The 22,107-nt window shown below is 42.2% G+C and overlaps 1 protein-coding gene across 1 annotated transcript; it reads left to right on the forward strand.

The window, feature by feature from the left end:
* The first annotated feature begins 6,479 nt into the window (after positions 1-6,479).
* On the forward strand, positions 6,480-21,349 carry SEC61A1 (SEC61 translocon subunit alpha 1). Its single transcript, XM_033926302.1, has 12 exons — positions 6,480-6,680; positions 9,843-9,910; positions 11,131-11,196; positions 11,277-11,355; positions 12,405-12,536; positions 13,565-13,674; positions 14,175-14,328; positions 14,793-14,953; positions 15,539-15,736; positions 16,855-17,046; positions 18,343-18,419; positions 18,659-21,349. Exons 1-12 carry the CDS (start codon positions 6,674-6,676, stop codon positions 18,843-18,845), a joined length of 1,431 nt encoding a protein of 476 aa, XP_033782193.1. The 5' UTR covers positions 6,480-6,673; the 3' UTR covers positions 18,846-21,349.
* The last annotated feature ends 758 nt before the right edge of the window (positions 21,350-22,107 follow it).

Here is a 22,107-nt window from a genome sequence, read left to right on the forward strand (position 1 = left end):
GCATCCTTGCATGCTTGGAGGCCCTCCAGATGCGGCTGCAAGCTGAGGGAAGGAGTTGAGGTTTGTGTGGGGGCAGGGCTAAGGTGGAACAGGGCGAGGCTGGAGCAGAATGGGGTAGGGCCACGTGCCCTGTTTTTTTTAACTAACTCAGGGACTTTACAATGAATTGTGCTCTTCCACAGCACTGTGCAGACATTATTAGATCATATGTGGAGAAGTGCTTCCATCTAATGCTAGAAATGAAAACTGCATCTGACAAAAGTAGGCCTGGATTCCCCTCTAGGCAAGTAGGCAGCTGACTTGGGCAGAGGACTGAAAGGGTTTTCTGCCAAGCACCAGTTAAGCCTATAAATGGCAAGGTCCTCTCAAACCCACCCTCTTAAGGGAGCAAGGAGCTTTTGAGCCAAAAGCATTTAGAGCGCCATAAACTAGAACTGCTGCCAACGGATTCCCCATAGCTGTTTCCTGCTTGCCCAAGAGCAGCAGGGTCTACAGGGAGGGGTGGGAGCACTCCCCAGTTCTTGCTTCACCTGTGCCATCCTCCAAAATGCTGCCAGATGACTCCAGGCCCCCCCTTCATTCCCCCCAAATGAAAAAAAGATTCAAAATTATGTTAATAGTGTGCATTCTTCTAAATGTGGGTCCAGTCTTTCCCGATAGTGTACAAATGCAAGCACTATTGGTTAATATGCCTTCTTTGCAAATACGGCTACAGTTACCAGGAAGACCCAGCCTTGTCCTCTTTATTTCTTTCTTTTCTATCCTGTTCTCCCCGAGCTCAGAACGGGTTACAGAGTAACATACATAATATACTGTCTAAACAGACAAGACATACATAATATGCAGTCAAAATGGAATTATAATTTACTGTATTTACAATACAATGGCTTCATCATAACTTCACATAACTCATAATTCCAAATACATTTCCTTTCAGTCATATTGCAATAAGGAGGGGTTTAGGTGAAAAGGTAAGTTTTTCTTGCTTTCTTAAAGTTTAGCAGCCCTTCGAGGGATCTGATCTGAGGGGGCAGTTGATTCCAGTAGCTTGGTATGAAATGGGAGTAGGATCGTTGTAAGGCACTTTGTAATTGAAGGGCATGACCAGCAGGGCAGGATTAATTCGTCGAGGGCCCCTAGGCACACAAGTACACTGGGCCCCCTGCCCTGCCCCACCCCACCATGTGTCCAGGCGGAAACAGGAAGCTGCATCAGAGGGAAGCTTTGGGCAAGCAGCACCGCTTGCACAATTGCAGTTCCCGTTGCCTTTCTTACCCGCGTTGCTTGCTTGTCTTACTTTCCGTCGATTTGGGGGGGGGGGCCGCGTTGCCGATCGGGGGGGGGGGAGGCAGCATTGGCTATCGATGCTGGAGGGGCCCATCGTTGTTTGGAGAAAACAATGTTGATACCCTCCTTCATTGTGCCCCCCTGACCATTTTGGGCCCTAGGCACGTGCCTACTTGACCTATTGGTTAATCCTGCCCTGATGACCAGGAAGAATTTGGAGGTGTGTTTCTTCCTGGGAGCTGAGTGGTGTGTTTGGCATGTATGGAGGAAGCTTATTTGACATGTAGCTTGGTGCCATGTTATGGAAGGATTTGTACACAACCATCAAGCCCCTGAAGATGCAGCATTTGGTCATGGGTAGCCAGTGGACTGATGATAGAGACAAGGGGTGTGAAGATTCTTTAGAAGCCTGATTGCTGCGTTTTGTACACGGAGACGTATATCCTTTGCTGTGAGTCTGATGAATAGCACTTTACAGTAGTCCATGCGGGAGAGGACAAAGGTGAGAAGTTGGATGAAGTCAGATTCAGAGAAATAGTTTGTTATTTTTCGGAGTTGTCGCAGGTAGTAGAATGAGGAAGAGACCACTTCAGAGGACTCTCTGGGTGCCCAGATGGATTTCCAAAACCTAGCAGCTTGTCCAGGTTTTGGAAGGCCCCGAGCTCGGGCTGCATCTGGAGACCATTGTGTTCCATCCATGCATGCTCGGAGGCCTTCCAGACACGGGCTACATTCAGGAAAGAAGGTTTGTTTGGGGTGGGACTGGGCTAGGGTTACCAGATGTCCGGGGAAAACCCGGATAGGTCGTTTTGTGAGAGGACTGTCTGGGCGCCCAGCGGGGTTTCCAAAAACCTGCAGTTTATCCGGGTTTTGGAAGTCCTGAGCTCGGAGGCTGTGTCTGGATGCCTTTGTGCATGCGCACCTCTCTCTGTGATGACATAATAAGCACACGTGCATGCATGTGATGTCATTGTGTCAATGTCCCTGCATGTGTGAAGGCTTCCAAATGCAGCCTTCAAGCTCAGGGAGGTTTGTGTGGGGGCGGGGCTGGGGGGAGGAATGAGGTGGAGCCAGAGATAGAATGGGGTGCAGTGTTCTCCCCAGAAATTTTTTCCAGCCAGGTGGCACGAAAAAGTAGCTGGGTGGCGGAGAAAATAAAATGTGCACTATTTGAATTAATTAATTATTATTATTTTCCAATGCTCTATATGACTTCCTTTAAGGTTTGACACTTAGGCAGTGTTCCAGTAGCATTTAAGCCACCCTTGAAAAAAAAGTAATGCAGATTCTCTTATTCCAAATAACTACCGGCCAGTATCAAACCTTCCATTTCTTTCAAAACTACCGAACTTGAGTGGTATTCAACCAACTTCAAACTCAAGTTGAATCTAATGCCTGCCTTAGGGCTCCTTTATAGCAATTCTGCCACAGCAAATGCACTGAAGCCCATAGGAATTGAATGGACTTTGGTGCATATGCCATGGGAGAATTGCTACTATAGCTTTGTAAAAGGGGCCCTTACTGAGTGAACTCCATAGTCACCTAGTGTTTCTCAACTTCTTCAAGCCAAGTACCCCTAAGTGTAACAAATACCAACCAAGTACTCCAGCCCAAGCCCCCATTATAATAGTACTCTTCCTGCTCTAATCTTTATTCCCCCAGCGTGATATGAGCTCTCCCTCCTATTAGAGCTTTTTGTCTACTTTCATCAGTTTCTGGAGCTAGTGGACCCTGCGAGACTCTGAAGTCCTGTACGGTTCAGAGTTATTGTTTATTCTGAACTTATTTGTAATAGAAGTCAAAGGGGTTCACAAGTTAAAATTCTAAAACCAAATAAAAGGGGTGGGGAACCCCCTCCAATTAACCATAGTTCAGGTTAAAGCCTGCACCGGAGAAAGCAGATGCAGCTCCCTCTTTAAAGTCATGGCAAAAGACACCTCTAGGGACAGATCAGCCATCGGAAATCCATCCCTGGCCGTTGCCCAGAGTCACTGCTGTCAGACAGAGGAGGAATGAGAGCTGTACCAAAAGACCTGAGATGGAACTTCAAGTCTTGCACTTTTCATATCAAAAAAGCTGAGTTATCGATGTGAGCTATGCAGTCCTTTGCAGGTAAAGTGACGCTTTTATCAAGTGGAATTTATATTTCCTCTATCACACACACAAATCTCAATGACTCGGGGCCTCTTCTATCAAACCGCACTAGCAGTTTTTAGCGCAGAGAGCCACGCTAAATGGCCTGCGCTGCTCCCGACGCTCATAGGAACTCTATGGCCTCCTTTTAGGAAACTGTGATAACAGTTTCTAACACGGGAAGCCGCACTGAATGGCCTGCGCTGCTCCAGACGCTCATAGAGTTCATATGAGTGTTGGGAGCAGCGTGGGCCATTCAGCGCAACTCACCGAGCTACAAATTGCTAACGCAGTTTAATAGAAGAGAGGGTTAGTGAGCTTGAGGCAATAAAGAAAACAGCCATATCTACATAGCAAAATGCAAAAATCAAGTTGAAGACAAATTGTGGGTGAGAAAATAAAATTAAAATAATAAAATAAGCTGAAACTACTGGAAAAATATCTATATGTGTAATAGGAAATACAGTGGAACCTTGGTTTACGAGCATAATTCATTCCAGAAGCATGCTCGTAAACCAAAGTGCTCGTATATCAAAGCGAGATTCCCCTTAGGAAGGAAGGGAAACTCACTTGATTTGTTCCCCCCCTCGAGGCCACTGGTGCTGCTCCCCCCCTGAGAAACAGAATCACCCCCCCCTGTGATCCGACATCCCCCCCACCCCAGCGATCTGGCATCCCCCGCCGAGCGCCCAAACACCATTCCTTACCCTGATTTGGCACCGGCACCAGCACCAACGCACAGGACATGCCGGTGCCCGAAGATCCTCCCTCCTGGTTGGGCTGGGCCTTGAGCATCTGCACATGTTCAAGGCCTTCTGGTTCTCGCTCTAAACAAGAACCAAAAGAGGTGAGCGAGAAAAAGGAACGGCGTATGCCCGAAGACATTGAAAAATCCCCAAGGGCTTCCCTTTGAAAGCTGCAGTAGAAATGCACCAAAGCCCCTAGGGACATGCCTAGAAAAGACTTGGCCCTCTTCTATTAGCGCGGGGAGCAGTGCGAGCCATTGAGCGCGGCTCCCTGCGCTAAAAACTGCTATGGCAGTTTCGTGGAAGAGGGGGTAAGTCATCATATATCACAAGAGAAGATCCAGACAACACAAAGTATGCCAAAATATGCAAATAAGTCAAGTGGAGAAAGCATCGAAAAGTATAAACCATATGATGAACAGAAGGTGAAATGCGATGTGGCTAGTGAGTACAAGTCAATACAAAAAACACCCACAAATACATAGCAAAATAAAATAAAAATCAACCTGTAGATAAATGGTGGGCTAGAAAATAAACATACAATTTAAATAAGCTGAAACTGATGGGGAAAATCTATGTATAATAGTAATGTAATAATATGGCCATCTGGTGGAAACGGTAAAAAAAAATGCAGTGAATGTGAATAGGCTTTTAAGTCAAAGATGTATTTCAATTATAGTGGCGCCATCTGGTGGAAAAGGTAAAAATAAAATGCAGTGAATGTGAATAGGCTTTTAAGCCAAAGATCCCGTATTTCCATTATAGTGTCGCCATCTGGTGGAAACGGTAAAAATAGACAAAGAATGTGAATGGGCTTTTAAGTCAAAGATCCAGTATTTCAATTATAGTGGCGCCCTCTAGTGGAAACCATCACAAAGGACAACGAATGAACTGCAAAGTGAAAAGAGATGTAATAAATAAATGTTTAAAAAAGTAATACATAATATTTTTTAAAGTCTCAATATTCAGACGGAAAAGGTAAAGGGCATCAAGCTCATGACTCTCTGTTCTTGTCTACGTTGCCTCACCTTAAAAACAAATACAATCAAACTTTATGACACAGTTAATGATGCAAGCAGTTTGGAACGGAACGGAACCAAAAGAGGTCAGCGAGAAAAAGGAACTGCGCATGCCCGAAGACATTACAAAATCCCCAAGGGTTTCAAAGCTGCAGTAGGGAATTCCCCGCAAGAAATGCACCAAAGCCCCTAGGACAGCGGTAGGGAACTCCGGTCCTCCAGAGCCGTATTCCAGTCGGGTTTTCAGGATTTCCCCAATGAATATGCATTAAAGCAGTGCATGCAAATAGGTCTCATGCGTATTTATTGGGGAAATCCTGAAAACCCAACTGGAATATGGCTCTCGAGGACCGGAGTTCCCTATCCCTGCCCTAGGGACACGCATAGAAAAGACTTGGCTCCCCGCGCTAAAAACTGCTATGGCAGTTTCGTAGTAGAGGGGGGTAAGTCATCATATATCACAAGGGAAGATCCAGACAACACAAAGTTTGCCAAAATATGCAAATAAGTCAAGCGGAGAAAGCATCGAAAAGTACAAACCAAATGCGATGTGGCTATATGATCAATACAGAAAACACCCACATAGACAGCAAAATAAAAAAAATTCAGCTTGTGGATAAATGGTGGGCGAGAAAGTAAACAATTCAAACAAGATGATACTGCTGGAAAAAAATGTAGGAAATAGTAACATCGCCATCTGGTGGAAACGGTGAGAAAAAGACAATGAATGTGAATGGGCTGCAACGGAAAAGATCCAGTATTTCAAATACAATGGTGCCATATGGTGGAAAGGATACTGTGGCCTAAATAGTGTAAACAGCGGCTAACGTTCCGGGGCAAATGCGTGTGTGGGGCGGCACCAAGATAGGCGCCTATCTAAAACTGGCACCGCAGACATGGAAGCTTCCATGTTTGAAACAGAGGCACCTATCAAGATCCGTGTTTTATCAGGCGCCTCTGTTTCAAACAAGGAAGCTTCCATGTCTGCGGTGCCAGTTTTAGATAGGCGCCTATCTTGGTGCCGCCCCACACACGCATTTGCCCCGGAACGTTAGCCGCTGTTTACACTATTTAGGCCACATTCCTTGTCTTTTTTTTACCGTTTCCACCAGATGGCGACACTATAATGGAAATACTGTTTCTTGTCTATTTTTACCTTTTCCACCAGATGGCGCCATTATAATTGAAATACGGGATCTTTGGCTTAAAAGCCTATTCACTTTTTTTATCGTTTCCGCCAGGTGGGCGATATAGGGCCGCGCGTGGCAGGAAGCGGAAGCGAGGGGGCGGCGCGTCCGGCGACCAGCGCTAGGGGGAGCTTTGCGATTGGCCGGCGGCCGGCGGTGACGTAGGGCTGCGGCGGCCGCGAGCGTTGACGTGTCTTTTAGCGAGAGGGGCTGGTGGCAGCGGCGGCCGGGCTGGGAGTCAGTGAGCGCCGGAGCTTCGGGAACCAGAGCGGAGGGCAGGCGAGCGGCGAGCGGAGCGACCATGGGGAGTGAGTACGGGGGAGGGGGCGCGGCTTGAGAGGTGGGGTCGGGGCGAGTGGCTTCAGGCCTGTCCCCCCTCCCTTACCGTATAAGCTCTTCGGTTCCGGTTATTTGGAAGGGGGGAGTCCAGTGGTCCGTCCTTACATCCCCCCCTCCCTGGTCTTGGCACTGGAGTGACCTATGGGCAGAGCCTTCAATCCATAACCCTACTCCCCTCTTCCCTCCAACCCATCCTGTTTAGATTGTAAGCTCTTTGGAGCAGGGACTGTCTTTGTGACTCTGTGTGCGTCTGATAGCACTATAGAAATAATAGTAGTAGTAGAGCTCATCGAGAAGGGTTTTTAAAAAATTGGTGTTGACATAGTAACCTAGTAGATGACGGCAAATGGAGACCTGCGTGGTCCTTCCAGTCTGCCCAGCAGTCACGTTCATAAGGACGTAAGAATAGTTTTACTGGGTCAGACCAATGGTGTATCCCGTCTTCAGGGAGGCCAATCTGAGTCACAAGTACCTGGCTAAAACCCAAATAGGAGCAGCATTCCACGCAACCGATCCAGGGCAAGCGGAGAAGACTATGGACTTTTCCTCCAGGAACTTGTCCAAACCTTTCTTAAAACCAGCTACGCTATCCGCTCTTGCCACAACCTCTGGCAACGCGTTACACAGCTTAACTATTCTCTGAGTGAAAAAAATATTTCCTCCTGTTGCTTTTAAAAGTTTTACTCTGTAACTTCAGGTGTCCCCTAGTCTTTGTAATTTTTCACAGAGTGAAAAATCGATCCACTTCTACCTGTTGTACTCCAGTCAGGATTTTGTAGACTTCAGTCATATCTCCCCTCAGCCTTCTCTTTTCCAAGCTGAAGAGCCCTAACCTCTTTAGTCTTTCCTCATACGAGAGTTGTTCCATCCCCTTTATCATCTTAGTTGCTTTTCTTTGAACCTTTTCTAGTGTCGCTATATCTTTTTTGAGATATGGAGACCAGAACTGAACGCAGTACTCAAGGTGAGGTCACACCATTGAGCGATACAGAGGCATTATAACATTCTTACTTTTGTTTAAAATCCTTTTTCTAATAATTCCTAGCATCTTATTTGCTTTCTTGGCCACCGCCGCACATTAGGCGGAAGGTTTCAGTGTATTGTCCACAATGATACCCAGATCTTTTGTTTTGAGCGCTAACTCCCAAGGTGGACCCTACCATCTGGTAACTATGATTTGGCTTATTCTTCCCAATGTGCATCACTTTGCATTTGTCCACATTAAATTTCATCTGCCATTTGGATGCCCAGTCTTCCAGTTTCCTAAGGTCTTCCTGCAGCTTTTTGCAATCAGCATGTGTTTTAACAACTTTGAACAGTTTCGTGTCATCTGCAAATTTAATCTGCTCATTGCCTCAAGGCAATGTTGAAGCCACAAATCAGTACTTATTAATTTTACTTGCCAAGTTCCATCCAGGCTCTCGTAACCTCTTAGCTGGACTACTGCAACTTTGCCTTTTGCAGGTCTTCCGCTAAGCCATCTCTCCCCCTTTCAGTCTGTTTAGAATGCTGCTACGTACCTTGTATTCCACCAGTGTTCCACATTACCTGTCTTCTCAAATCGCTTCACTGGCTCCATGTCAGTTTCTTCATACAGTTCAAACTCTTCTTATTGAGCTACAAGTGTATTCACTCCGCAGCTCCTTAGTACCTCTCCCTATACTCCATCCAGGAACTCTCTCCTGCCTGTATCCCTCTCCTGCCATCTCCCGACTCTGTCCCTTCTACCTTGCTGTGCCATATGTCAGGCTCTGGCTCTCTTGGTATTCAAATCCAGACTGAAAGCCCACTTTTTTGAAGCTGCATTTTAAGTCCTAACTCCAACTCACTTATGAAGCACCCTCTATAATCACCTCCCCTCCTTATTCCCCCTGTAAGTCCTCATCTGAACAGCATAGAGGATTCATTAGAGGTAGGTCTTGTCAGGCAAATCTGATCAATTTCTTTATGTGGTGTATTTAGATTTTAGCAAAGCTTTTGACAGTGTTCCACACAGACGTCTAATAAATAAACTTAGTGCCCTCGGCATGAGTCTCAAAGTGACGGGCTGGGTCAAGAACCGGTAGAATGGAAGGCGACAGAGGGTAGTGATCAACGGAGATCGCTCTGAGGAAAGGGATGTTACCAGTGGCGTGCCTCAAGCTACGGCCTCCAGTCAGGCTGATTTTTGGGTTGAAGAATTTCGATCATATAACACCTTCCTACCGACTTCTGCACTGGTTGCCCACGGAGGCGCGTGTGAAGTTTAAATTTGGGTGTTTTTGCTTTAAGGTACTATTCGGTTTAGCCCCTAAATACATAACTGACCTTTTCTCTTTCTCAACCAATAGACATAAGAGAAGCTCACATATGAGTTTTGTTTCTCCACCGGTTAGAGGATGTCAATTTAAAAGACATCATCAACATATCAGGCAGCATTATGGAGTAAAGATCTGGAACAATTACTTATGGGGAATTTAGGAGACACTTAAACACACATCTGTTCCTGAAGTACTTAGGTAGCTGATTTGTACAATCTTATTCCACAATAACTGATCTCTAGAGCTGTTAATCACTAGCTTTTACTTTGTTAGTTTTACTTAATTTGAAGCATTTTTAACCATTGTAAACCGCATAGAACTTCACGGTCCTGCAGTATATAAACTGTTACAGTATTATTACTATGTTCTTGGGCCTGTTCTTTTTCACATTTTTATAAACGATATTGTTGTCAGGTGAGATTTGCCTCTTTGCGGATGATTCCAAAATCTGCAATAGAGTAGACATGCCGGATGGTGTGAACAACATGAAGAAAGACCTGGCGAAGCTTGAAGAATGGTCTGAAATTTGGCAGCTTAAATTTAATGCTAAGAAATGCAAGGTTGGGTTGCAAAATCCCAAAGGAATGGTACAGTTTAGGGGGCGAAGAACTTATGTGCACGACGGAAGACTTGGGTGTGATTGTATGTGATGATGTTAAGGTGGCCAAACAGGTTGAAAAGGTGACGGCGAAAGCTAGAAAGATGCTAAGTTGCATAGGGAGAGGTAAGGCCAGTAGGAAAAAGGAGGTGTTGAGACCTCATTTAGAATATTGTGTATAATTCTGGAGGCTGTACCTTCAATTCTAATTTACTTTCCTTGTTATTTCACAGTTAAGTTTCTTGAAGTAATCAAGCCCTTCTGTGCTATTTTACCTGAAATCCAGAAGCCGGAGAGGAAGGTATGTAATTGAGATGTCCTTCACAGGAGTGTAACCAAGGGAGACGTCTTTATTGATAAGAGAGCTGTATGCAGTTTATAGTCTACTTGCTAAAGAAAACTTTTTACTGAACCTGCTTTCCTTCTATATATTATGGCAATATTACCTGGTCACACTGGTAGAACAAATACTGCATTAACCTAACAGGAAATAAGACGTTTAAAGTACGTTTGGGCCCTATACGGAGAGATAAAGCTATCAAATCACCAAATGTTTAGCACAGTAATGCATGTACAGGTAAAAAGGTATTTTTGAGTTCAGCTTACCCCAAAATAAATATACACCATTGCTATGTGATAACATCTAAGAATTCTACTTAAAAACTTGATTCCCTTGGAGGGATGGAGCCAGGCCTTGATTTTTATAGATCAGTTTTTGGATAACACTATCATAGGATAGTGTTATTTAGTGCCACTGAATACAGTATACATATTTAAGTGCCAAGGTCTGCATTTAAATGAATTTGCTTGTGGCTGTGACAGCTGAAATCAGCCTAGTGTAGATAAGGGAATGCTAACTGATAAGTTTTTGAGTTTGGAAACTGACAGAATTTTGACAGCATATTTATTTAAAAACTTGTTCTACTTTTTTATATCTTGAGACTAAAACTTTGACACTATCCCAGATGCATTTGCCACGTTTTCTGACTTTTGTTGGTTATTTTGAGAAATAGTTTGCTGCTGTTTTGGTCATGGAAAAAGGACAATCTTAAGAAAGTAAGAGTTCTTGGCACCCTGCTTATATGAGAGTGGTTTGGGAAAAAAGCAAGTTAAACAACTTAGTCTCCATTGAGGGCTATACAGTTAGTCCAGCGAGTTTCCAGTTTTTTCGTAAACTATTTTTCCTATGATACAAAAACCTTATGAAAACTCGCTGGATTAGGTGTATAAGCTCTCGATAGAGACCTCGTTGTTTCACTTGCTTTTTTACTAAACCTTTCAAACCACACTCGTCTATTGCAAGGGGTGGCCTAAAAATAGTGAAATCTGTTCATTAATTTTTGCTATGTTATTTTACAATAATGTTTAATGTATAAGGAGTTTCTTCCATGACTTTGAATCTGAAAGCATCAGATATAGCTTATCAGGAATGGAACAACCAAGGACACAGGTGTTATCTGCTAGCTATGACTATTTAATGTGCAAGCAGCTACTGTAACTTTTTTTTCTCATTCTCCTTAGATCCAATTTAAGGAAAAAGTACTATGGACTGCCATCACACTCTTTATCTTCTTAGTATGTTGTCAGGTAAGTGTAGGTGTACTGGCTTCTTTTCGTGTGAAAGTGAAAATGCTGTTTTTAATATTTGACAATGGTTGGACTTTCAGATTCCCCTCTTTGGGATTATGTCATCAGATTCTGCAGACCCCTTCTACTGGATGAGAGTGATTCTGGCATCAAACAGGGGTTAGTGCAAAACCTTTTTCGGTTATCTTTACAATATCTTTTTTGTTCTCAGTGCTAAATATCTGTTTGTTGCTGGACTGAGACAGGAGCTCTCTTCAGCTTCAGAGGTGCCAAACCTGAGTGACCAGGTCCCTCCCACACTCCCCCTTATAATATCTTGCTGCCTTTGATGACTCTACAAGAGTTTCGATGGTTGGATCAACTCTTTGTCCTTGTGGACAAAGAAAGGCGAGGTAGTGTTGAAGTCGCTGGATCAAAGGGGCGGTGACGTCTGCTTATCTTTTAAAGAGGAAATTAGTTCTCTCCTTCCATTAAGGCTCATTCCACCAGAGCTCAGATTGTATTATGGGTGGAAAGTTCTCTTTTTCTTTCTCACGAAATCTGTAAGTGGCAGTGTGATCATGTGGAGACATGTCACAATGTGGCCTTTGGGGCACGTGAGTTGCAGGCATGACTTCGGAGGTATCGCCCTTGATGGTAACTGCTTTGGTACTTCCTATTTGTCTGTGCCAGTTTTATTTTCTTTCTTTTAGTTCCTCCATAACTGGCATAGAGCTCACTCTGTTCTGTGCGGTCAGTGTAGGTGTTTATGAAGATGCAGAGGATTTTTGAATTTCTACTCGCAATTGTGGTTTCAAGGGATGTAGGTTACTAGGTTATGCTATAGTTTCATTTCTTTTTTCTTCTGCTGGTCACGTTTAAAAAGAAATCAAATAATAAACCCCAAAACAAAGCAAAACCTCAGGCATTTTGTGTCTGATACCTGTTAAGGGGAGGTTCTTTGGTCACAGGGCAGTGGACCTCTGCTTGACTATTGGGGGACTGACTAGGGGGACTGCACAGCCCCCTTGTAGATTACTCAGAAGTCACCGATTTTCAGTTTCCATCTGCTGGTAAGAGTGCATAACCCATTTGTCTTTGCTAAAAGAAAGATGATTAGCGGGTGAGGCCTAATTTCTCCTTGGACTGGGATAATGATGGCTCGCATATTGAGTTGCTGCAGTTGTAAAATTCTGAATTTACAGGGCAGTGATTTTTGTCTTTAATAGGTACCTTGATGGAGCTGGGTATTTCACCCATTGTCACATCTGGTCTTATCATGCAGCTTCTGGCTGGTGCTAAGATCATTGAAGTTGGAGACACCCCCAAGGACAGAGCTTTGTTCAATGGGGCTCAAAAACGTAAGTAACGGACCATTTTGCAACATTCTCTGGTGTGAAAGCTTGGAACGACCTCCCGAAAAACATCAGATCTGAAACTAATTACACCACGTTTTGCAAGAAACTAAAGACCTTCCTTTTTGACTCCACAAACTCTAGTGGCAACTAAGCCCAACATCCATCAATGCCCAAGACTTAAACATCAGTCTCCCAGGCAAATAGAAGCACCGAACCACCCTTCATCGTAATACCACCATAGAACCAAGTTCTCAGCTAACCAAGACGGCCCATTTGAGAGCTAGCCAGAGATTGTGTGGGTGACCTTCTAACGCTTAAATCTCTTCACTTGCTGAGGAGGCATTTTCCCTTTGCTGGCATGACAAACATCACTAAAGATATTCTTTCAATGCAGGGATACTGATTAGGGTTAGGAAGGTCTCGAGCAGAACCTAAAGATGCTGACAAAGCAGCTCCCCCTCCCATTTATTTTTGTATATATTTAATTTTATCGCAAGCTTAATCTGGCTTATGTGGTGCCCCATAGCAGGTTATGTGCTGAAATATCGCACTAAACCAGCTGTTTTTTTCTATACCAGCCTCATCCTGGCATTGAAATCCAGGGATAATCTCAGCGATGATCAGCAAAATGGTGATCATTGACTATTGGGCCCATGGTAATTTTAACACTTGATTTTTATTTATTTTTTAAAACTTTTGAAGAGCCCTAATTAACTAGAAAGTAACACCTAAATTTACAAGTTATAATGCTTACAAAATAGAAGCCCTACTTACTTCTGAGGTGAAACATACAAGTTCAATGCAATGGATCACTTTCATATTACTTAGAAATAAACCTTGCAGATTTACCATGAATATTGTTTTCAAGATATCACTTTGGAATGTAGATTTTTTTTTTTTTAAATTTGTATTTTACTTTTGACTCGCAGGAGCATCAACAGTCCCTTCTGGTGCATCAGAGTTTGAATGTAGGTTTGTCCTTTTTGTGAATGTTGACGTGTCACTATGGTCATTGTTCTCCTTTGTTCTAGTATTTGGGATGATTATTACCATCGGTCAGGCTATTGTGTACGTAATGACAGGAATGTATGGCGATCCCTCCGAGATGGGTGCCGGTATCTGCCTTCTCATCACCATTCAGGTACTTAGGGTGGTACTTTCTTGCTTCTGAGGACAGCTGATTTCTCCTTTTTTAAATTAAAATTGACTTTATTAGAATTTGTGTTTATCAGATGGTTAGCAGAAAATACTGCATTGTAATAATATATGGCAACTCCTCTGGTAAAATTATTGGAGAGTGTGGCACAGTGGTTAAAGCTCCAGCCTCAGCACCCTGAGGTTGTGGGTTCAACCCCACATTGCTCCTTATGACCCTGGGCAAGTCACTTAATTTCCCCATTGCCCCAGGTACATTGGATAGATTGTAAGCCCACCAGGACAGGGGAAAATGCTCGAGTACCTGACTAAATTCATGTAAACTGTTCCGAGAACGGTATAGAAAATTGAATAAATAAATTTGTGTGATTGAGTAAAGGATTCTGTTTTAGTGGGAGCAAAGGGGGTTAGATGAGGTTTGTTTTGCTTTTTCTCCTAAGCAGCAAATGTGTTTTTTTTTCCCTCTTTTTTTTTTTTTTTTTTTAGCTTTTTGTTGCTGGGCTGATTGTTCTGCTTCTGGATGAACTCCTGCAGAAGGGGTATGGTCTGGGCTCTGGTATCTCTCTCTTCATTGCCACCAACATCTGTGAGACCATCGTGTGGAAGGCATTTAGTCCCACTACTGTTAACACTGGCAGAGGTAGTAAATATGTACATTTCTGTCCTGAGGCATACAAAGATGAGCGATTCTTTTTTACACCCTTTAGAAATGTGACTTATCAGAGTGAAAGGCAAATGGTTTAATAGCCTTCTGAAAAAAAATCACAGCTTATCATAGCACCCATTGTCAGCAGGTGAATTGTATTTTCAAATGGATTTCTGCTGCACTGTTCCTTTTTTTTTAAATATATATTTGGCAGAATTTAAACAGACTTTGATAAATCATCAAACTAAGTATTAAATTTTATTTTTCAGCTATATTTTCAGTCACTAAACTTGACATTTGTTTAAAACAGAAAAACAAAACCCCTGAATACCTTAGTCTGTCTTATGAAGTAACTTGAAAAAAAATGGAGCAGCCACTCCCTCAGTGAATATGGCCTAGGTCTTTTATCACTTCCAGACCTTACCTGCAGATTTCCCCACCTCTTCTTTCCTTTACAGGTACAGAATTTGAGGGAGCGATTATTGCCCTGTTTCATCTGCTGGCTACACGCAGTGACAAAGTCCGAGCCCTCCGCGAGGCCTTCTACCGTCAGAACCTGCCCAACCTTATGAATCTGATTGCCACCATCTTTGTCTTTGCCGTTGTCATATACTTCCAGGTCAGTCGGCTTTAAAACCTGAATCTGTCTGGCTTCTGTAGCTTAGTCTGCACTCTGCAGTGTAGGGGTTCAGATTTGGATTCCCAGTTGCTACTACTGCATTAAACACATGAGACAATCCCTGGTTGAAAGAACTTACAATGTAATCAAAACGGACAAATAGGAGATTAGGGAATTACTTAAAGTGGGAATAATTAAAATAGACAATAAGCATCTTACAGAGCAAGTAGACGTTAGAAGTTAAAAGCAGCCTCACTTGGGCTTAAGTACATCAAAGAGAGAAGAAATGGCTAAGCGTTAGCACTGGGGGAAGGGGTGCCTCCAGTTTTGGAGGTCATGACAGTCAATAGTACCATCTGAGCAGCTGAGGAAAGCTTTCTCATCTTCAGAAATATTGCCTGGCATTCTCATTATATGCGATTCTTGAAATAAATCAATATCCACAGCAAATAGTTGAGTGTCTTTCTGAATGTTAGTTAAGGCTGCACTCTCGTCTGAGGCTGAGTTTAAGTTCAATGAATCAACTATAGAGCAACCAAGTGCTATAGATTTATAGGGTATTTATATATTTAAATATCATTTCAGGGCTTCAGAGTTGACCTTCCTATCAAGTCAGCCCGATACCGTGGCCAGTACAACACATATCCCATCAAGCTCTTCTACACTTCAAACATTCCCATCATCCTTCAGTCTGCCCTGGTGTCCAATCTGTACGTCATCTCCCAGATGCTGTCTGCCCGTTTCAGTGGCAACTTGCTGGTTAACCTGCTGGGCACCTGGTCTGTGAGTATATCAAACATATTGTTGCACTTTACAGTAGATGAGTGGGCAGCAGAGTCTGTAACACTCCTTCTGTTCCTTTAGGTAAAGCCGTGTAACGTTTCCAGCAGTGATGCCCATCAGTATTTGGAATTTTCTCTTTTTATTACATTGTGCTGCTGATTTTAATTTCTCTATAGCAGGGGTAGAAGTTTAGTGACGCTGTTTGTGGGGTTCTTTTTTTAACAAACCTAGATTTTTGGGCCCAAAAATAGGGGTTTCAGTTTATATTTGAGTCTTACTACTTGGCATTTGTATCGTGCTGCTAGATGTACACAGCAATGTACATTAAACATGTAAGAGAGAATCCCTGCTCAATAGAGCTTGCAATCTAATTAAGACAGACAAACAGTTTAAAAAGATTTGGGGACCATTAACAGACTTTTGCAATGAATGATTCAATTTTCCCATAATAAGATATTGGATAAGAGGGGTGTGGGTGGGTTTATTTTATTCATATCATAATATAAACAATTCATCATTATATCTTGTCATATTGTATGCAATTTTCAAAGGAAGGGGAGGGGGTGGGTTTATAATTAGAGTAATAGTTGGTATACTTAAGTATGAAATGCTTTTTCAATATTATAATACAGTATTATATAATAATATGTTGTATTTACAATGATCTATGAAGGATTATCAAGTGTGTACTCAATGAAATTGTATAAATTTATGTGATACACTTGTTGTTATATGAAAAATGAATAAAAAACTAAAACAAGACAGACAAACAGGAAGAATAGGGGCTAGGGAATTTCTCACAGAGGGAATGATGAAACAGACATGGACCTATCTCGGGCCTCTCCTAAGCTCTGCTGGTCCAGCGGTGAGCCAGGGCAAGAACTATCCCCCTATGCTCCTGCCCTGTGTGGTCTGATTACTCAAAACGACTGACGCAAGTTCCCACAGTAACCTGTCACAAGTTTGATTTATATTCAAGTCAACCTTTTTTTCCCTCTTTTTTTTTGGGGGGGGGGAAGGGTTAGCTCGGTTTATATTTGAATATATACGGTAGATGGTCATAAGAAGGGTGCTACCTTACAAGAAACTTTGCTTAACTAACATTTGGTTTGTTTTAGGACACTTCTGCTGGAGGGCCTGCTAGAGCGTACCCAGTTGGTGGTCTCTGTTATTACCTATCTCCACCCGAATCTTTTGGATCTGTATTGGACGACCCCGTCCATGCGGTTGTCTATATCGTGTTCATGCTGGGCTCCTGTGCATTTTTCTCAAAGACATGGATTGAAGTGTCTGGATCTTCTGCTAAAGATGTAAGTGGTGGCCTAGCTACCCAAGCACATTTCATGTGAGGTTGAAGGCTTCTGATGTAATGATGTAAAGATTCATGGACTTGGCTGTGCATTTTCATTTCACGTGTATAAAAATAATGATAAAGAACCTTGAGTTTCTGTTCAGTGATAGTAAAAGCAAGCAAGGAGCTTAAACTGCTGTAATATTTCTTGGATTAGCCGATTAGAGTTGCATTTAATGCAACTAACTGTACTGCTTTTAAAATCTTGATGATAGCAGTGTTGGGTTTTTTTTTAAGTGTTAACATTTCTTTAATGTCTTCAGCGACACATTTTTCTTCTGTTGTAACTAGAGATCTTTGGCTACTGCTCGAGGCAGATTAACAAGTCTTCACTTTTCTTACATCCTTAAAGCAGATGGATATGAACATTTCTTGCAGATTTTGTACTAGGAAGACATGTGGGGGAAAAAGAAAGGGAAGAAATGGGACAATTGGGGAAATAATTTGTATTTGACTAGAAAGTTTGGAGCCACCCCCAAAGATCCCCGCGATCGGCAGGAGGGATGCACAATCTCTGAATACAGGGGATTATTTGTATGATGTCATGTGAACAAGATAAGGGGCCTTAAAAATGATGGCTTGAAACTTGGTTCATTCTGAAGGAAAACAATGCTGTTTTGTTTGGGTTAATGGTTGTGTAAGTAAAGGTCACGTCTTTGCACATTCAGTGGTTTTGATGGTGGTGGACCCTTTTTTCTGTGATAGCAGACTGAGCTATTTTGGGGTCATCGTACTGTGCTGAACAGAATATAGAGGCTGTGAAACTGATCCAAATTCTAGGGTAACAGCTTCTGAAAATTGTCTGTATCAAGCTGCGTCTGTACAGCTCCATGTTCATTATGCTTTTGTGACACAAATAATGTTATAACCACCTCTGGTACAAGTACTAAGGCTTGCAAGCAAAGCAGTCTTTTTACTGAAATGTGGTGCTTTGGTGGACCAAGGCGAGAAGCTTATAGATCGATGAAGCCCTATAGTATGCAGGGAAATTGGTGCTGGCAGTTTGATCGCTTTGCTCTTTCTGTATTGCTATGTCTTATTTCATGGCGTGTTGTAATGAGGATGTAGAAGGGGTGCTTTGTAAGCCAAGCCATTAACTTGCTTTCGATAGGATTGGATTTATTCCACTTGATAGTACCACTTGTTTAATAAGTTGTTTACAGCAACAAGGGTTTCTGTTTACATGTTCTTAAAAGCCATGTTTTATCATTTTGATTTGATTTTACAAAATACATTTTCTCTTGTTTGAATTTAGGTCGCTAAGCAGCTAAAAGAACAGCAGATGGTAATGAGAGGCCATCGGGAGACGTCTATGGTACATGAACTGAACAGGTAGGGGTATGTGTGTGTTGGAGTCGTTTGCACGTTTTCAACTAGTCAATTTCCACATCTTTGAAGGAAAGGGCAAGAATCAGATTGCCATTCCTTTGCATAAGGGAGAATAACCCTCTTTGGGAGACCGACTACATGGACACACCGTGAGCAGGTTCTCGGTTTGTGATATTCATGGTCATTTAAGTGTGTGAAACTCAAAATGACCATCTCCCTTCCTTCTTTTTCTTGTCGATCAGGTATATCCCCACTGCAGCAGCATTTGGTGGGCTCTGCATCGGCGCATTATCTGTCCTGGCGGACTTTCTCGGGGCCATCGGGTCTGGAACTGGAATCTTACTGGCGGTGACCATCATCTACCAGTACTTTGAAATTTTTGTAAAAGAACAGAGTGAAGTGGGAAGCATGGGAGCTCTTCTTTTCTGAAACAGCCTTCCTGGGGAGCCCGAGGAAAATATTCTTCAACTCGCAGCAGGAAAGAGGCAGGCAAAGAAAATGGGTTATTCCAGAAACTTCAAAAGGGGGGAGGGCACCGTATCAAGGAGTGATAATGGATCTTTTAACAATAATGGCTACACACAGCATACCCATTTCTCTAGTTATTTTGTTAGCGTATTTGTATTTTTTAAAATTCTTGGAAAATGTCAGCTTTTTTTTTTTTTTAGAAAAACATGTTTATTTTTTAATTAAAGTGGTTTGGACAGTTGTTTAAATTCCATCCCCAGCTATATTTTTGTACCTCTTTTTGGTTAATTTTGGAAGGAGTTTGTTTCCTTCTCTCCCATGGCTTTTCAGTTATGGTTTTGCAAGAAACACAGTGATTGGGGGGTGGGGGATGATTCTGACTGCTGGCGTGAAGTTAGCTAAACTACCTTGACCATATTCCACTTCTTGTGTTTGGGAGTATAACTTAAATTGAAGTATGAGACTGTTAATTTAAATCCCCAAACTGCAGCCTTGTCTAAGGAGCTTTTCTCTGCTTCTTGTGCTTCTGAATAAGTTCCGATAGGGACTGACGGACACTTTGCAGCTTCTTAATTGTGGGTTTTACTCAGCCAGGAATGGCTCTGAAATACATAAAACCCAAGATTATGGCTTAATTTTCATCTGACAAGTTTGTAAGTAGAATTATTTGGCTTCACTTTGGTCCTGTCAAATGTTCTTCCCCTCAGAGATGTGCAGTCAAAAGACATCCTTTCCCGCGTCTGAGGCGAGAAGGAAGCCCTCTTACTAAGCTATAAAGTTTATAATGTGGTGACTGTCTGAAGGTACAGTGTTGATTTGAGACTGCTATCTAGTATCTAGACAGAATTCAATGCTTTTTCTTTCAGCCTCTTGATCTCAGGTTAGCCCAGGTTCCTCTGGGTAGAAGAGGGATTCTTTCTAGAAACGGAGATGAAATTTTGTAATTGTTTTACTGATGCCTCAGGTCTCCTTGTGTTTTGTTTCCTTCATGAAAAAAATCTCCTGCCTAAAATATTTCTGATTCATCCCTTTGTAAAGTAGTAAGAGGCAACAGGATATGCAGTTTCTTGTCTTCTGCCATTCGGTTAAGCAGATAGAAGCCCATTAAATGTTTAGCAAAGCTGCTTCTGCCTATTGTACAATTTTTGGTGACATATTGCTGGTGAAAAATGAATTTACCCATTTTATTTGGACAAACTAAAACCTATCGTTGTATAGACAGGAGTCCAATGACTGAATCTCTTTCTTGGAACCAGTGTTATGCAGGGGGGGGCTGTGTTTCTTGCACTGACTTGTGATTCTGTGTCCAGTGCTATACCTTTTGCTGCTCTGAAGCTTGCCAGATAAAAGCTGCATCCTCACTGGCCTGGGACTGTTTTTTTGGGTGCTGATTCCCCTTTTCCCAGCTGCTTCCACAATGTAATCATTGTCACTTACTACCGTAGTGTAGAATATACCTCCTGATGCCACTTTAAAATCTGGGAGCTTTCTTGAAGTAGAAGAAATGTCTGGCTCAGGACTTCAACGGAATCCAATCCGTTTCTCATGCAGCCGCATTTTTTGTTGAGTGTTGTGCTTTTTTTTCTAGGGGATTAAAATGCTTGAAGCCCTTGGTCCTTGCCAGATAAGGGGCTGAAGAATTTTAATAACCAGCTCTCCTTCCATGGAAGTACTTTGCAAGTTTTGTAAAACACCTTGTACTATACTTTTGTTTTCACCACTGCCTCAAGTTTCTTGTACATACACTTGGTCAATACATTTGTATTTTGGTGACTTGTGCTGGAAAATTTGTAGTTTTGAGCAGTTATGTCCTGAGGCAGGACCTGCTGACCAACCAGTGGATGTTCACAATAAAATAAATTACAAGTGTAGTCCTGCTTTGCTAGTGAATAAAACCACACCTGTTTCGATGAATGTGAAGGTGGGGAGGATCTGGTGCACAGAATTGCAGTATTGACTTTTTTTTTTTAACTAAAATCCTTATCTAAGTTTCCTTGCTTTATATAAGTCTCTACTTTCTGCCTATGCTGTGTTTGAGTGTATTTTGGTATTGTGTTGAAATGACAATCCATAGGAACTTGTAACTACTCAATGGGCTACATTTTCCCCCCAAGAAGCGCTACTTGTTATCACATGCAGCAAGGCAGCTTTCAGTAAATCTAGCTCAGCATTTGTTAGAAGGTATTAGTAGGATGTGTGTTTGTTTTTAAGTATATTTAATGCAGTATGATAAACCATGAATTTGGATTCAGATTAAATATAGCTACTAGCCTTTCACTCTGACACACATATAGCAGCCGTCCTCTGCTAGTGGTACTGAATGTGTGGCTTCTATCCCTAATAATCAAATGGCAGATTAAAAAGGGGCTAAGCTTACTTAATAATGAAGGTAGGGTAGCACTTACAACTATGTAAGGAAAAGGAAGACCAAGTTGCTACATAAGAATAAAGGGAAAGGGACTCTAGACCACTTTGTCTGTGTGTTTATAATCAAGAGGTACTTATTAAGTAGCCATACTGGCTCAGACCATTGGTCCATCTAGCCAGTATCCTGATTCTACAGTGGCAATTCCAGGTCCCAAGTGCCTAATAGAAGCCCAAATAGTAGCAGCATTTCCATGCTCCAGATCCCAGGGCAAGCATTAGCTCCCCCCCATGTCTGTCTCAGTAGCAGCCTATGGACCTTTCCTCCAGGAATTTGTCCAAACCATTTTTAAACCTATCTATATTAACCACTGTTACCACAACCTCTGCAATGAGTTCCCAAACTTAACTTCAAAATTGGCAGATGAGGGACATAAATACAAATGATACATAAAGCAAGTCACATTTAAGACAATAATATAACAGTTATATCGATGAATATAAATATAATGTATATAAATGTACAATTAATATACATATACAACCTATTTCTTGTCTTAAAGGTAGCTTGCTGTACATATTTGTATTTATGTCCCTTATATGTCAGTTCTTCATTTTAATTTTTTTGAATTTGATGGACCTGAAACCTTGATATAAGCCACCTGCCCATAGTGGTAAAATTCTACATTTTGTAGCCAAAAGGAGGGTCAAATCATGAGGTTTTTGGCTGGCATCTACAGTGAGTGTTGAACCTTTGTTGCATGTTAAGAATGGCATGGTCTCAATTTATGATTGTCCTTTGCATTCAATGCAGGGTGGGTTTGATTTAAATCATGGTTTTCTCCAGAAAGACTCATTC

Source organism: Geotrypetes seraphini, chromosome 17 (assembly GCF_902459505.1).
Source record: "Geotrypetes seraphini chromosome 17, aGeoSer1.1, whole genome shotgun sequence".
NCBI classification, from domain to species: Eukaryota; Metazoa; Chordata; class Amphibia; order Gymnophiona; family Dermophiidae; genus Geotrypetes; species Geotrypetes seraphini.

Coding starts and splice junctions, on each gene's coding strand:
- SEC61A1 (XM_033926302.1), top strand. Junction 11,356..12,404: donor GATTCTGGCATCAAACAGGG/GTTAGTGCAAAA, acceptor TGTCTTTAATAG/GTACCTTGATGGAGCTGGGT. Junction 14,329..14,792: donor TACTGTTAACACTGGCAGAG/GTAGTAAATATG, acceptor TTTCCTTTACAG/GTACAGAATTTGAGGGAGCG.